At 35.7% G+C, this 15,403-nt stretch overlaps 1 protein-coding gene across 1 annotated transcript in view; it reads left to right on the forward strand.

Moving 5' to 3' along the window:
* COL19A1 (collagen type XIX alpha 1 chain) overlaps positions 1 to 15,144 on the forward strand; it is an 895,475-nt gene extending 880,331 nt beyond the window's left edge. The window contains exons 51-52 of the mRNA XM_089681326.1: positions 612 to 689; positions 5,805 to 15,144. Of these exons, the coding sequence (XP_089537452.1) occupies positions 612 to 689; positions 5,805 to 5,926 (200 nt within the window). The 3' untranslated portion in view covers positions 5,927 to 15,144. The remainder of the gene's footprint in view (positions 1 to 611; positions 690 to 5,804) is intronic.
* The last annotated feature ends 259 nt before the right edge of the window (positions 15,145 to 15,403 follow it).

The raw sequence follows: 15,403 nt of genomic DNA on the forward strand, positions 1-15,403 counted from the left end.
TAGGACATGGTTAGTTTAATATGTTATTAGTTCTTATTTGAATTCATTAATTTCTTTAAATGGACAATTTTATACAGTGTTGAATAATGCATGTCATATTATCGGTTGCAGTGTCCACTGTTATTTTGCAGTTACAGACTTTCTACATCAAAATGGATATTTTAACCTTCTTCGTAACTTTATTGTTCTATTTATTGCAGGCTATTTTTGCAATTCATAGCTGACACACAATTTTTTTTATACAGGACTTTGAGGATCTACAGCTCTAATAACCCACTAACACTTTAGTAAAGCTGTGTGTGCAGAAATGTTTCTATTATGTAGCTTCTACAAGAGTTGTAATGTTAACTATAAATCTGCACCTCGTGATGACCAATTTTGTTCAATGTTTCTGCTATATCTGTGTCTATAACTGTGTTTGGTGTCCTAAATGTTATTGTTTTGTGAGTATGTTAGTCAGTCAATGTATATTACTTCTAGCACCGGGCCAAAGTACATTTTATTCACATTTCATAAGGTCTTTTTACTGATGTTCAATTCTTTGGAAGAAGGTATAGAAACATTTGTGTATGTTCACTGTTCATAAATTATTTGTTTCTTCTGTATAATAGGTTTAAGAGGACAGAAAGGTGAAAGAGGTGAATTTGGAATTGGTCTTCCAGGGAGCCCAGGCCCCACAGGACCTACAGGTAATCACTTTTTATAGCTTTTTTTCTTCACTACTTTGCTGCAGTGACTGCACCAGGCTCTCTAACATTAAGTTACTGTTCTAGTTTAAGCCAGCCTCTTCAACCAGTTTGCCATGGTACCCTGGGGCGCCTTCTGGGTTATTCAGCACCCCTGGAAAAATTCCTGAAAATTGCCCAAAAATTGTGTACAAGCCAGTTGGGGGATCAAGACTGCCTTATTGTTATGCAATACCATAGGTTTTCATTGTACAACATTGCAACCTTGGGCACCATGCAGGCAGCCACCAACATACTAATAGCCAATGACATTATTGGTTGATGAGATGTTGGGCACCAGCACAGCACGCTTATTTGCCTTTCCCCTGCCCCTCTCCATCACCTACAACTTAAAACATGCAGAAAATCACCATAGGGGAAAGGCTAAAGCCCCAGTCAGCTTTTATTGCTGTATGTGCCTATCACCCTTCTTCTTGTCTATTAAAATTACCACTGTGACAGTAGATAAAAAAAAATCTCTTTTACAGAGCCTAAGATAGCAAAAAGAACTCTAATCCCTCATCACTAAAACCAAAAAAAATCTATGACTGGGCTAACACTTAAGTATGAAAACTCTTTTCAGTTTTCATAGAGATGAAAAATGTGCATTACATACATGATGTACCCTTTCAGCATTTTTTTCTAGTGCTGTATGTGTGTGAAGGTTCTCTTTATTTAAGCAGCAGAAAAATCTGACACACACTTTCTCAAAGGCATTTTAGGTTGAAGTGTTCTGCCAGGTGCTTTAAAATGAGAGGATTATATCAATATGGTATGGAAGCTAGATATATATGTGTGGGTCACTTCCTCATGGTTCAAAATGCACAAAGTGTGCAATACTAACCAAAATGAATAAAACTCCTGTCATGGGGGGGCAGTGGGCAGAGGCTGCAGGATTGGGAACATGTTACATGTTCCACCCTAAAACAGGTGGAACATGTAACATAAAAAAACAAAACAAATTACAACACTTTCAGGTGTTGACCAAATCTATAGATTATGAAATATAATCTTTTGCTGATATGATTTAGTAAATGAAGAGTTCTTACCCAGAAGTGAAAGGTTTAACACAACAACCAAAATTTATTGGTGAATAGGATGGAGGTCTAAACTAACACAAACAATCTATCTAGTTACATAAAAGAAACATTATTAAGAAAGCTCAAACATATTACAAACTACAAACAGTGAGACAGAAAAGGCATAAGACAAACATTTAGACATAAGTGCAAGGGATATATTCCATAATTACCATGGAACTGGACATATACGTTCCAGTCCCTTCCTCTGGTGTTCCAAAGAGAGCCTCTCTCTCTCTCTCTCTCTCTCTCTCTCTCTCTCTCTCTCTCATGTCCATAGTTATAGGCCTCTCTTCCATTAATTTTCATAGAGTATCTCTGATTGGTTGGCCAGTCTATTCCCTTTCATAATTGGCTAACTTCAAATCCCCTGTATTTAGCATACACCAAACTTCTTTAAGGAAAATCTTGGCACACCCTTTTTGGAATTTAAGCATGACAGTTCATGACCTTTTCCTGGGAAACTAAGTATTCATGAATGGCTGGCCACCTTCATTGCATATCTAAATGAGATATCCTTTGAAGTGCATATTTGGGAAGCCAACAGGTCTGTCCCATTGTTAGATAAACTAACTCTGGCAGTGAACTGTCTGAAAGAGGATTCTCAGCAAAGACTTATTTTATACAGTAAAGAAGGTGTAATTAATAGAATATTCCCTTTGGCAACTATGGTATCTATAGAACAGGAATTTATGGGAAGACATATTGCACACCCAGACTGATACAGCTCTAACTGAAATATATTCATAATTACAGTATTATTTAGTGTTTAATGGATATTTCACATAAACTTATTATCTAACACAGGCAACCACATGCCAGTCTCTTCTGCACATATAAATCACACCAACAGGGCTACTAGTACCATAAAAGCAAATTTAAGGTGCTAAAGAGGTGTATTTAAGTTGAACATAATCAGCTAATGGTTGAGTGTACAGCTTCAGCAGTAACTCACAATAGCAGTGTGGTGGGAGATGATAGTTCAAAGTGCAAGACACAACTTCTTCACCACTACTCACATCCATGCAATCTGGTAAAGTGGGTCATATACCATGCAACAGCCAAGAGGACTGGAGAGAAATCTGGTACTACAACATCATGAAGACCAGACACTGGCAGGGCAGAGGTAGAGAAGGCAGGTGGCTGGTTCTTTCACCAATGTTTTTCATCCATGGCATTACACACTTTTTTGAGGTGTAACCATACACAGTCACATATATCCTTATAAACCAACACGGAGACCCTGGAGACACACCTACCTTACGGGGACATGTTTAAACACAGATTTTTTTCTATTACTATGACACTTCTCTATAAAGGTTATATCTAAGCTGTTAAATACACACACCCTCATAACTGGTTGTGTGTCTGGGGAAGCCATTCACATAATAAACATTAATAGCAATTCACCATGCTCTACCCAGATGCTTGTTGAATGAATCAGGACTATGTGTGATGCAACCAATAGTTGAGGAGGAGATTGTGCAATTAAGAGAGCCCAAAAGTGACATCAACTAGTATTGTGAAACTTCAACAAAACTCATATTGATCAAAGGTTAAAAAAGGAGGTTGAATGGATACGGAAAAAATGTAAACATATCAAGCAAGTGAAAAACTAGTGAGACCTCTCCAACTGGGAAAACCTAGAGATCTTTGACCTGTTTGAAAATCAACGACACAGTAGGTCCACAAAACAAAGTAGACAACTGAGGAGATTCTACTAAGTTGCCAGACACTGACTAGTTTACCTCATCTGTCCCAGGGAGAGGGGTGACTTTTCTTTCAGACAAAGAGTAGGAGTGTTAAGACTTTAAAAGGCCAAAAAGTGAGAAGCCTTCTACCCATGCCACCCAGAGATTAAAAAGAAGCAGCAAGGGCAAGGATAAGAAGTAAATCTCTCATTAGCCCCCCCCCCCCCCAAAGTTACAATAAGAGCATTCAATTATTCATGAAAATGATTGTAAGAGTTATTAAACAAACTAACTAGCCTTGATCATAATATGACAGGAGAGAGAAATGCACTGAAATATTGTAAACCCATCACAGGAGTTAAAATCAAAGCCTAGCAAACAAGGTGGGCAAATTGGTTTTTATGATGACTGAATATTAGGAGGCTGAAACCTTGAGACAGCTCAGTGAATAACAGTATTATTTGCTAAACAGCAGGGACCCCTTTTCATCCCTTTGTTGCTAAGAATAATGGATTATTAAGTCTGGTGTGGCAACAGATTCTGATCACCAAGGGTGAACAGGACTACAGTATATGTGGGTCCATGGATATATTGAGCTGCTATTCTGTCTCCTCCCCAATGTTCATAAGAAACCAGTTGCCTTGCCTGGCAAACAATTGTGTCAACAAATTGTAGCTCTGCTGAATGGGTGGGGAAATTTGTGGGTAGAACTTAAAAAACATTCATGCATCACTTACCTTCATTTGTATTAGACCCTGTTGATGTGTTTTGGATTTGGATGAATTTGCTGTTGATGAAGGATCCTTGTTGGTTGGGATCAACGTAGAATCCCTTTACATGTCGATCATACATCAGATTGGGCTACAGGCTAAAGCTCATATGCTGGGCTAATACAGCTCCAGAAGTTTTACATAATACCAATTTATTTATTTTAAAGTATAGTAAAGGTAAAGCTTTTTATGGTTTAGGGCAGAAGGGAGAGGGATTAGAACATCTGTCAGTTCTCTGGGGAGATTCACCATTTCTATTTGTCCTGTTTACCATTATCATTGAAAGTGAAAGTAATAGGGAATCTAAAATTGAACACCAGAATAGGTATAGAGGGGCGATTTTCCAATAAGGCCACAAGTTACCCTGGTGGCACTCAGATTCCCTCACTTTGGAGGAATTGCCTCTCTTTTCCTGTACTGGTTATGGGACAAGAAGTGAAATTTCCCCAATGGAACATAAATGGCACAAAAAAATTGACAGGTGTTATAACCCTTCCTATATGCTAACCAAAATAGAAAAAAGTTTGGCCTTTAGTTCTGCTTTAAAAATGCTGGGGGTGATTTTGTGCCAAAGTTTCTGTTTTCTCTCACCATATCCAAATCTAAAAACAAATGTTTTGGTTTTAAATATATTTTTTGTCTGATGCTAAAGAGACATTTTACCTGTTCAAGGAAGTGCTTGTCACCTACTGTCTCCCATGGAGGTAGACTGGCTGCATATAATCCACCCCCATATGTTAGCCTGGAAAAAGGGAGGGCATGTCTTAAATCTTGATCCTGTAGAATTTGCAACATTTGCTGATCCTGTAGAAAAATGGAACTTTGTAACAAATTTGTAATGAATACAGATAGGAATTGCTCTCGGTGTGAGGGATTAATAAACCTCTTTGTAGGGAAAATTTTAAGGAACCTCAGGCATCTTGTATTTAAAATTCAGTGGTAAGAGCTATCTTTCTCCCCCCACAGCCAAGCATTGGATTCAGACTTTCAGATTTCAACTTAATTTTTAGTCTTGCTTCTGATTGGTGGTTTCAGGCAATAAAAGTTTTGCGATTACAGTTTGACACAGGATACCCAGAGACTCTCATTAAAAGACTCTTTATATAAGAGCCAGTAAACTTACTGTCTTACTTGATATTATTCCATATGAAGTGCATTTGGATTTTTTTAATTGTCAAATATAAATGCTCTTCTGCTAAATCTCTAAATCTGTTCCCAGTTATTATAGACTGTAATTTGAAAACTGTATGGTTGGAAGTAGGGACACTCTTGTCTGCAGCTACATTATGTGCATTGGCTAATGTTCCAGTACAGCATATATAAGTTGGATAATACTTGGTACAAACTTTCTTTTATTCTCCAGGACCTCTGTGAATGTGAAGCTGCACGTTCTCTTTATAACAATGCATTCAAAAGCACAAATTAAACACAGATAGGTATTGACATACTGTGTGGTAATTTCTTATGATATTTTGAGTTCCTTTTAACATATTAACTATAGATTATAGACATCATGTTTACTGGGTTTCTTTCATTTAGGTGAACCTGGCCCCCCAGGCATCCATGGTCCTCCTGGAACCCCTGGTATAAGTGGAAGATGTAACCCTGTGGATTGTTATTACCCCACCGCACATGGGAGAGCCAGACTAAATGGAAAATAGCCTTTTTTTCTCAGGCATAGTTTGATACCAGGCACCTGTGGTGCAGGACACTGAAGATGCTAAAGTGACAATTCAATGCTGTCAGTGCATTGTTGGCATAAACAGGGCTACACAATGCAATTAGGGCATTTTTTTCAAGAAACCATAAGCCCTGTGATACAGCTGCTTCCAAGGAGGATGGTAATATAATTTGGTCAATATTAGGCTACAGGTCTTGAGCTATCTATCCAGCCTTGCCAGTCAAGATATGGGATGTGGCCAACTTTTCATCAGCTATGGAATTAACAAACACATTTCCTCTGAATTTTTAATGTGTAATTAAGTACCATGTTCAGTGAAATGTGAAATGTGCTTTATTCAGGTTTTATGTATTATCTTCAACAAACTTTATGAAATACTGTAATTTTCAGTATGTGTGAGGCATAAAGCTTGAAGAAAAAATACCAAAGGCACCATTGCTACAGCTTCTATGAAAGCACAGCCATATTGCTCAAAGTAGCAGTTTTCATGATTGTCAGAAGTTTATGGGCTCTATCTACCAACAATATCAATTGTTTTTCAGGCTTTCTATACAGGAATATTGTCAAGTATGATTTTCCTGCCTATGATTTACATCTCTGTGTAGTTTTTATATTACTGCTCTTGACCTATTTGAGTTGTGTAATTTGAGTTACATAGCCTATTGTTAGCAAAAAAAAAGGACCCCCATTACCTTAAATGCTTACTCGATCCTTGTTTTTTCTTACAATGTTTGTAGTGACAAGCAGGCAGCATATTTGCAGTTGCAAAAATCTCTGCATATAGCCTCTGTCCATGTTTAGCTGTCAGGTTTTATTCACACCTATGCATTTTAGTTGCATTGAGGTTTTGGTGCTCTGAAAAAAGCCTTGCTTACTGGAGATTTTGTGTGGTTTCCAGCATAACACACATAACACAAGAATTAAGGGTAAGGAATGTTAAACACACCTAATATGAACAACACACCTCAACACAGGTGTGAATAGAGCCATAATTTACTGTTTGTTCTAAAAAAAAGCTTCCTCAGATAAAAAAAAAATTAGCCAACCAAACCTAAAAGTTTCATTATGATTGATTCCATATATTAATTATTTTTTTATCTTACACATGCTTATTTACATTTCTATTTACATTTACATTACGACAGACTGTCCAGCAAAATTGCAGTTATTGGGACAAATGATAACACTTACAGAGGTGATTACAGTCAACTTTCATCATTTTATTTGCATGCTTTAAATCTTTTTTACTGCAACAACTTCAACAAGCTCCTGTAGTGATGATATAGTTGTCCCAACATTTGTCATCACAAAAATGTAAATTACATAATGTGAAATGAAAAAAGAATGTATAAACTGAACATTATTTTTAAAGTTATTAACCACATACAGTTATCAGAATACATACAGCTGTGATGATTTTAACAAAATTTTTTGTACCTCAGAAATAGTCAATGTTTTTTTGTAGCTAGTTTGACACTGGCAATACGCATCACAGAAGTCAGCAAAAAGAAATTAAATTAATAATTATAAAATTCTACCTGAATATCTTTTTTCTTGACTCTTTACATATGACTAGCTTTAATTTTGCACTAATTAGTGTTGCTGACTTTTGGTTGCATAAATATAATACATATGTAAGTATTCTCATGCAGACTTTGTACATTTATATTACAGGCAGCTTCACTAAACAGCTTTTTGTAACCATTTAAATTTCTCTTATTTAAACATGTAGATATTTTACTATAAATGATTACACAAAAAAAAATACAACAAAAATACTCTTGATAGTTAAATGTATTTTTGAGACGTGACATATTGCACATAATCTTTTAAACTACTACAGTCTTAATGTTTTTTATTTTTGTATATCTGTCTCTGCATAGGGTTTACTATATTGTATAGATCACCTCTCAAAAATATCACTGCAATGATTCTACTGTGTAACTATATCCAGTAAAATTAAAACATAATGTAAGTCCTTTTTGCTGGTAAAAATTGTACTGCAATGTGAGGACATTTGTGTTCATACACTTTTCTTTTTAGTGACTTTTAACTTCATTGCAGTGTTTTCTAGACTGTAGAGAGGAGGGAGCATATAGATTAAAAAGAGTGCAATGAAAGCACAATGTAGGTGCTACCCAAGCCTCAGGCAGTCTGCTAGGGACACTATGGATTTCCAGCAATGATAACTATGAAATACTGTTGGACTCCTGAAAATTTTCTGACAGCTAATAGGATGTCAAACAAATTCAACATACGAAACTGGATAACCACAGTTGCTGTTATATATTTGATATCTTGTTGCTAATTAATTTTACTGTATGAAGACCACAGAGACAATTGCAATAGTTGTGGTGTTCACAATTTCTTATAGTAATGAATACCTCAACACTCTATGCCATTAAGCAAAAAAAAAAATGGTATGTTGGTACGTTTTCTCACCTTACCATTTAACAGTTCATTAAGTATAGTGTACATTATTTATCGATAATGATGATAAAAAAATACCGTATATAGAAACATATGGTTATTATCAGCATTATTTCTATGCAATGATATACACACTGCTCAAAAAAAATAAAGGAAAGCTTTTTAATCAGAGTACAGCATCAAGTCAATTAAATTCCTGGGATATTGATCTGATCAGTTAAGTAGCAGAGGGGGTTGTTAATCAGTTTCAGCTGCTTTGGTGGTAATGAATTAAAAACAGGTGCACTAGATGGGCAACAATGAGATGACCCACAAAACAGGAATTTTTTTACAGGTGGAGGTCACTGAAATTTTTTTCCCTAGTCATCTTTTCTGACTGTGTATTTGGCTAGGGTCAGAGTCACTACTAGTAGCATGCGGCGATATCAGGTCCCTACAGAGGTTGCACAGGCAGTCCAACTACTCCAGGATGGCACATCAACATGTGCCATTGCCAGAAGGTTTTCTGTCTCCCAGCACAGTCTCAAGATCTTGAAGGGGATTCCAGGAGGCAGGCAGTTACTCTAGGAGAGCTGGACCATCTTTAACCCATCAGCAGGACCGGTATATGCTCCTTTGTGCATGGAGGAACAGAATGAGCACTGCCAGAACCCTACAAAATGACCTCCAGAAGACCACTGATGTGAATGTGTCTGACCAAACAGAAACAAACTTCATGAGGGTGGCCTGAGGTCTGAACGTCCTCTAGTGGGCCCTGTGCTCCCTGCCTGGCACCATAGAGCCCAATTGGCATTTACCTTTGAACACCAGAATTGGCAGGTCCACCATTGGTGCCCTGTGCTTTTCACAGATGAGAGCAGGTTCACTATGAGCACGTGTGACAGACATGAAAGGGTCTGGAGAAACCGTGGATAATGTTATGCTGCCTATAACATCTTTCAGCATGACCATTTTGGTGATGCGTCAGTGATATCCATGGAGGGATGCACAGACCTCTACAGGATAAACAATTTCACCCTGATTGCCCTTAGGTATTGGGATGAATTCCCTGGACCCATTGTCAGACCCTACACTGCTGCAGTGAGTCTTGGGTTCCTCCTGGTGCATGACAATACCCGGTTTAATGTGGCGAGAGTATGCAGGCAGTACCTGGAGGATGAAGGAATTGATACCACTGAATGGCCCCCCACACTCGCCTGACCTAAATCCAATAGAACACCTCTGGGATATCATGTTTCGGCCCATCCAACGCCACCTTGTGGTACCTCAGACTGTCCAGGAGCTCAATGATGCCCTGGTCCAGATCTTGGAGGAAATACCCCAGGACACCATCTTTCATCTCATTAGGAACATGCTCTGACATTGTCAGTCCTGCATACAAGCACATGGGGGCCATACAAACTACTGAGTACTATTTTGAGTTGCTGCAATGAAATTTCAGCAAAATGGGCTAGCCTGGTGCATCATTTTTTCACTTTGATTTTCGGGATGTCTTTGAAATCAGTGCTCTGTAGGTTGATAATTTTAATTTCCATCAAATGATGGGGCATCCTTACGTTCCTAACACATTACACAGTCCATATCAGTATAGATATCCAGCATGGTATTTTCCCCCTTGAGATCTGATGTGTTTTCAAAGTGTTTCTTTATTTTTTTTAGCAGTGTATATATATATATATATATATATATATATATATATATATACACTGTATATTTTTTTTAATGTTTTTTTATTTTACAGTAACCTAACTTTAGAGCATTAGATTGTGTATAGTAGCAAATGGGCTGTCCATGCACTACATTACATTAGTTCTAATGATAGATGTTATTTGTATCACAGCAGTCTTAAATTATATCTAAAGTCAAAATGTTTGTTTTATTCTTGGGTAGATTATGAAATGGTTAAAAAAAAAAGGTTTTCTTACTGTTCGTTTTCAGAAGGGTTTCTCCAAAGTGAGGGGCTATCTCCTCTTAAACAACTTTCACTGAAACAGGTGTACCCATTCAAAGATTTCTGATTTACTCCCTGCTCTGGTGACAACTGTAATAGGTTGACTTTCCTATCAATTTCTATCCCAATAATATGGTCACCAGGACAAATGAGATAAATCTTCCTAGTGGGTACACAAACAAAAAAAAACCCTGAAAGGGCTGCTAATCCCTCCATACTCTATCTAAAACTACAATGATTGCAGACAGTAGATGCTATAAGGGCAATACATTTCTGTATATTCAGATATAGGTAACCTATTTTGCTTACCTGTAATCTTATAATTATCTGTGTTGTTTATCCTTAGGTTCTTAGGGTTCTTAGAGATACAACTAATTTTTATTGATTACTCACACTAGTCTTCTACCAGATTCTTTCTTGCATTAAACCCAGTGTATACAGACATTTGTTCCTAATTTTTATGCTGCTTTCAATCTCAGTTTTCAGTAATTGTAGATGGACACTATGCACGTGTCAGATGATAATTTTTTTGTTCTTTTTTTTATAAAGTCTTAATTTACTTTTTTTGTATTTTATGTATGCAATCAGGATTACCAAAAAGGTGCTCTTTTATGCACGTTGCATAAATGCAGGGAGTGTACATACACGACACAGAACTTTATATTGTATATATTTTGAGTTTTTGAATACTAAAACCTTTGTAATCAAGTTTTCCTGTATTTGCTTTGAAAGACTATTGTGCAGTAGAAATGTTACATACTGTGCCCTTTTTAAGTTTATTGAAGTCTTATTTTCCATGTATATCAGTGTGTTTTCACTTTCTCTATTTTCATTTGATTCAGTGTTAACAAAAGTGATGCACTGATTTTATCCATTTTTACACCAGTATCATTTAAATCACAAGTGATTAAACTATATCATTTTTAAAAGGAGAGTTCATTTTATAATACTTTAAAAGTATAATGTTATATTTTTCCAATTTTTAACTGTAAATAAAATTGCAGATTTGGAAAAGCAAATAAAAGTTTAAGTAACTGACTCAGTAATGTGTAAAGCCCCTTATCACGTTTTCTGCTTGCAACATATTTGCTGTGCATGTTTATCTATAATTAGTTTTTATATTTAATCATTTTTCTCTCATTTTCATGCTTTGCTGTTTTTTTTTAGCCTCCTCCCTAATTTGAAAATGTTCACTACACATAGGTTAGCATTATGGAAATGCTGTTGGAATCTCTTAAACCTTTCTGTGATGCACAATGCAGCTCAGAGCAGCCCCATTTTCTAAAAATGCGGGGTAGTTTGACTTTTTTTTGCCAGCATCTACCCATGTAACATCAGTATCAAAAATGTTCTGTATACAGAATAATATAAGCATGTAATGAAAGTCATAGTTCTTTTTAAAATAACCTATATATGTTTAAGTAAAGATTTTTTTTTTAATTTGACTCAATGATACTATAGGGTTTCAGTTTAAAGAGGAAAGCTACTTGGTGCTGGAAATAAGAGATGAATGAGAGTTGACAAATAAAAACATACACTATGCTGAACCTTACAGATACTGCATTATGTGCAATTTTTATTTTAATTTGTTTTCTTTTTAAATATTGTGCTTTGTATTATGCATATTTTAAACAAGAAATATGATAGAACACTGAATCAGTAGCAATCAAGTGTAGTATGTGCTGTAAAAATAAAATAGGTCTAAGGCCAGCATTTACCATGTATCCATTGTAGGCCAGGTCATGGCTCACGTTAGTTTTTAATATCTACGAACCATTATTTTTGAGGCTACTGAGTGCTGATATAGTAAAATGCATGCTGCTTTGTTTTAATCTTAGTTTTGGGAGTACAGGAATAAATAAAATATCACAGTGCACATTATTTTATTTAAGGAAAAGCAAAATGCTTTTACTTGTATTCAGTATTACCAAAAGCTTGTATAAATCTTTATGGAGCATTTCCAAAAAAATCTATCATTGGCTGTTTTAGAAACAGTATTCCAACTGTGTAAATTTAAGCTGCCCACTTAACTACAGGCTAAAAGCTTAACACAAGTTCTTGCAATAGACTGAATTCTTTCTATCAGAAGCTTGATTTTGCTTCGTGTGCTGGTTCAGAAATCTACCTCCTACAAGTTTATTTAAGGATGTTAAATTAATTACACCATTGGGAAAAATCTATAAACTAGATGAACTCAAATACACACATATTAAGGATCTCTGATAAATTAGGTTGCTGGCTCAAAGCCAATTGTAGTGGTAAATGTGCAAACATCTTGTACAGCAGTTATTAATTTTCATTTCTTTTTTTTTTATTGGATTTAAGATTTAAGCAATGATTTGCAATGTCTATTTTAGCACTTGGTATCTGAATTCTTTGGAAATGTACTGTTATAATTACTGGTGTTCTCTGTGGACATCTAGACAAGGCCAGCTGATATTGGCCCTATAATGCTCTCTGTCTTTTGCAGCAATCTTCTTACTCCATTGGGAACACAAGAAGGCTGATAATTACACAGTGTGTGTGCATATGACATGATGTTGTTTTTCATTTTCTCACACCAAGATGACTCACAAGTACAACATGTGCTGGTAATTGGCAAGACCTGTAATTGTGTGCCCATTGGATTACAGAAAACCTGTTATTTTTCCTATCTGCACTTCACTGCTTCTGGACTATTAGAGAATGTGTGTATTATATAACAGCAGGATCAATATTTCATATTTATATAAACCATTCAAATACGTGTTTTGTTTTTGTGTCATGGTTTTTAATATTTTTTAGCATGGCTTTCTTGTGTTTTATAAGTTTTTTTTCTGGTGTATGATTTCTTATAAAAGAATTTGTAAATGTATGATGCTTTATAACAACTTGTAACTTAATAATATAACTTTAAAAGACATTTGAAACTTTCATGAGTTGGCCTTGAAAAAAGTCATCTCTGTAGACAGGAGTAAAGAAAAGAGTTCAATTTGGTTATGTAGCATGAAAGAAACTATTTATATCTGTGGTTATATAGTCACTAGCATGCCATTAGTTGCTGCTATACATCGTTCCACTACCAGGTCTAATAAACCTAAAAAATCTGCATATACTAAAGGGTAATATGTAATATTTATTTTACATAATGAAAATGTTCAATGGATCAATATACTCATAACTGATATTTAGTTGGATATCTTTAGGAAGAAAATACCTATTAAGTTTTGAAAATCTCAATGGGGTTCTGGTGCCATGATAGTGGAAACCAAATTCCAATACTGATGGGGCCAGGGCCACATGTATTATTGTATTTTAGTGTTTCATATTTTCTGCTGGACATTTTATCAACAGTAGAAACAGATTGCAGCAGACGTGAGCTGTGTGTGTGTGTGGGGTGGTGGTAGTTAGCTCAACATTCAAGTTGGGATCCCAATATAAGATGTCAGGGGATTATGCAGCCAACCAGTAGACATCCAATGCAACTTTTTTGGTACAATTACTATTCATTTTTCTATTAATAGGAGATTATTTGTTAGAAACTTACATTGATTATAGTAGTTGTAAATAAGGTTCTTCCTCACCATCACTTGGTATATGTTCTATATATTAACACTCTGCAGACTTGTTTCATCCATCCAAAGTTTGTTTCATTCATCATATCAGACATCATAATAAAGAATACCCCAGGTTTTTCCAGTCTAGCTAAATCTTGGAACTTACTTAAATAGACCTACTTAAGGCTTAAGTAAACCAAACCATCTTTATATTATTAGGAGAAGAGTAGATTAAAATGTGAATAGGAGTTGATAGATTGGTAAATCAAATAATTACATGTAATTGTTTCTTGTTGTCAGGTCAAACAAATCTGCACCACATATTCAGGTGAATAGGAAAATGCTCAAACCATGCTTCATTTTTTCAATCTCCACATCACCTCTACCTCTTCCTAGATTACAGAGGGCAAAGCTAACTCTGGCCACAAAAGAAAGGAAGAATTATTACTATTTTGTTTCCAATTCCTTCCTAGCCGAGCCCTTATTGGTAGGCTAAGGCTCTTATTTGCCATCTGACATTCAGTTAACATGGATGGAGCTCTTGGAGAGGTAGAAAGTGTGTGATCAGCATTAGAGGCAAGATATAAACCTAGTTTCCTTCCAATACACCAGTGTCTTAACTCAATAGAGTTGTTTTGACAAATACAAATATGCTGTTCACTTTGCAAGGGAAATTATATTTTTCAAGGGAATTTTCCTCAGAGCGAAATTAGTGAATTAGGTAAAGCTCTGCTGACTTCCATCATCCAATAGTGAGCAAGCAAATACGTTTTTTTTCCTTGGAAGTGATTGGGTATTATTTGCAAAGTACAATGTTACTACATTCACTAAACTTTGGGGAAAATTCCCTTACAAATTGCAACCTTGCAAAATGAACAACCTGTTTGCCTTTAGTAAATCAAACCCATGCCTCTACCACCATCTCAATTTTTCCTCCATTGACCCACCCTATCTATATCCAACCATCTACTGAATACTCGTTGCTATCAAACCTGTTAAATTCTCTTCATCCATATGTAGTTTCTATGGACTGTAACTCATCCAGGTATTATTATATGAAAACCTGTCTCCTAATGTGAAACATCTCACTAGTTTAAATGCAGATGGCTGAATTCATATCCATATATTTATCTTATGCAGTGCTATTTTAATGCTGCTTGCTAAACCATGAGTGAAAGTGCCAAACTATGATTTAAATTTTTTTGTATGTCACAATTATTTCTGAAATATGGTCTTGTATTTACAATTACTTGTGGCAATGCAATAAAAGTGTTACAAACATGTCTTTATTGGTTCTTCTTTCTTTGCTCTTGCTCTGTGAGTATAAGTATACAGAACAGAATTTAATTTATTTATTTTATCTAGGAAGCTGCTATTCAAACTACAAATTATTTCCAAGCACTATGTACTGTGAAGTATAAAATAGAACCCAAATATTCATGTTGAAAAAGATGATAGGTTTTATTTGAACACTTAGTTTTTAACCCTTTTAAGAAAGCTGGCAAATGCTGTTCATCATTATGAAAACGTAAAGTCAGTT

The sequence above is a fragment of the Staurois parvus genome, unplaced genomic scaffold, assembly GCF_062004578.1.
Source record: "Staurois parvus isolate SC_StPar_1 unplaced genomic scaffold, SC_StPar_1.0 ptg000264l, whole genome shotgun sequence".
Taxonomy (NCBI): Eukaryota; Metazoa; Chordata; class Amphibia; order Anura; family Ranidae; genus Staurois; species Staurois parvus.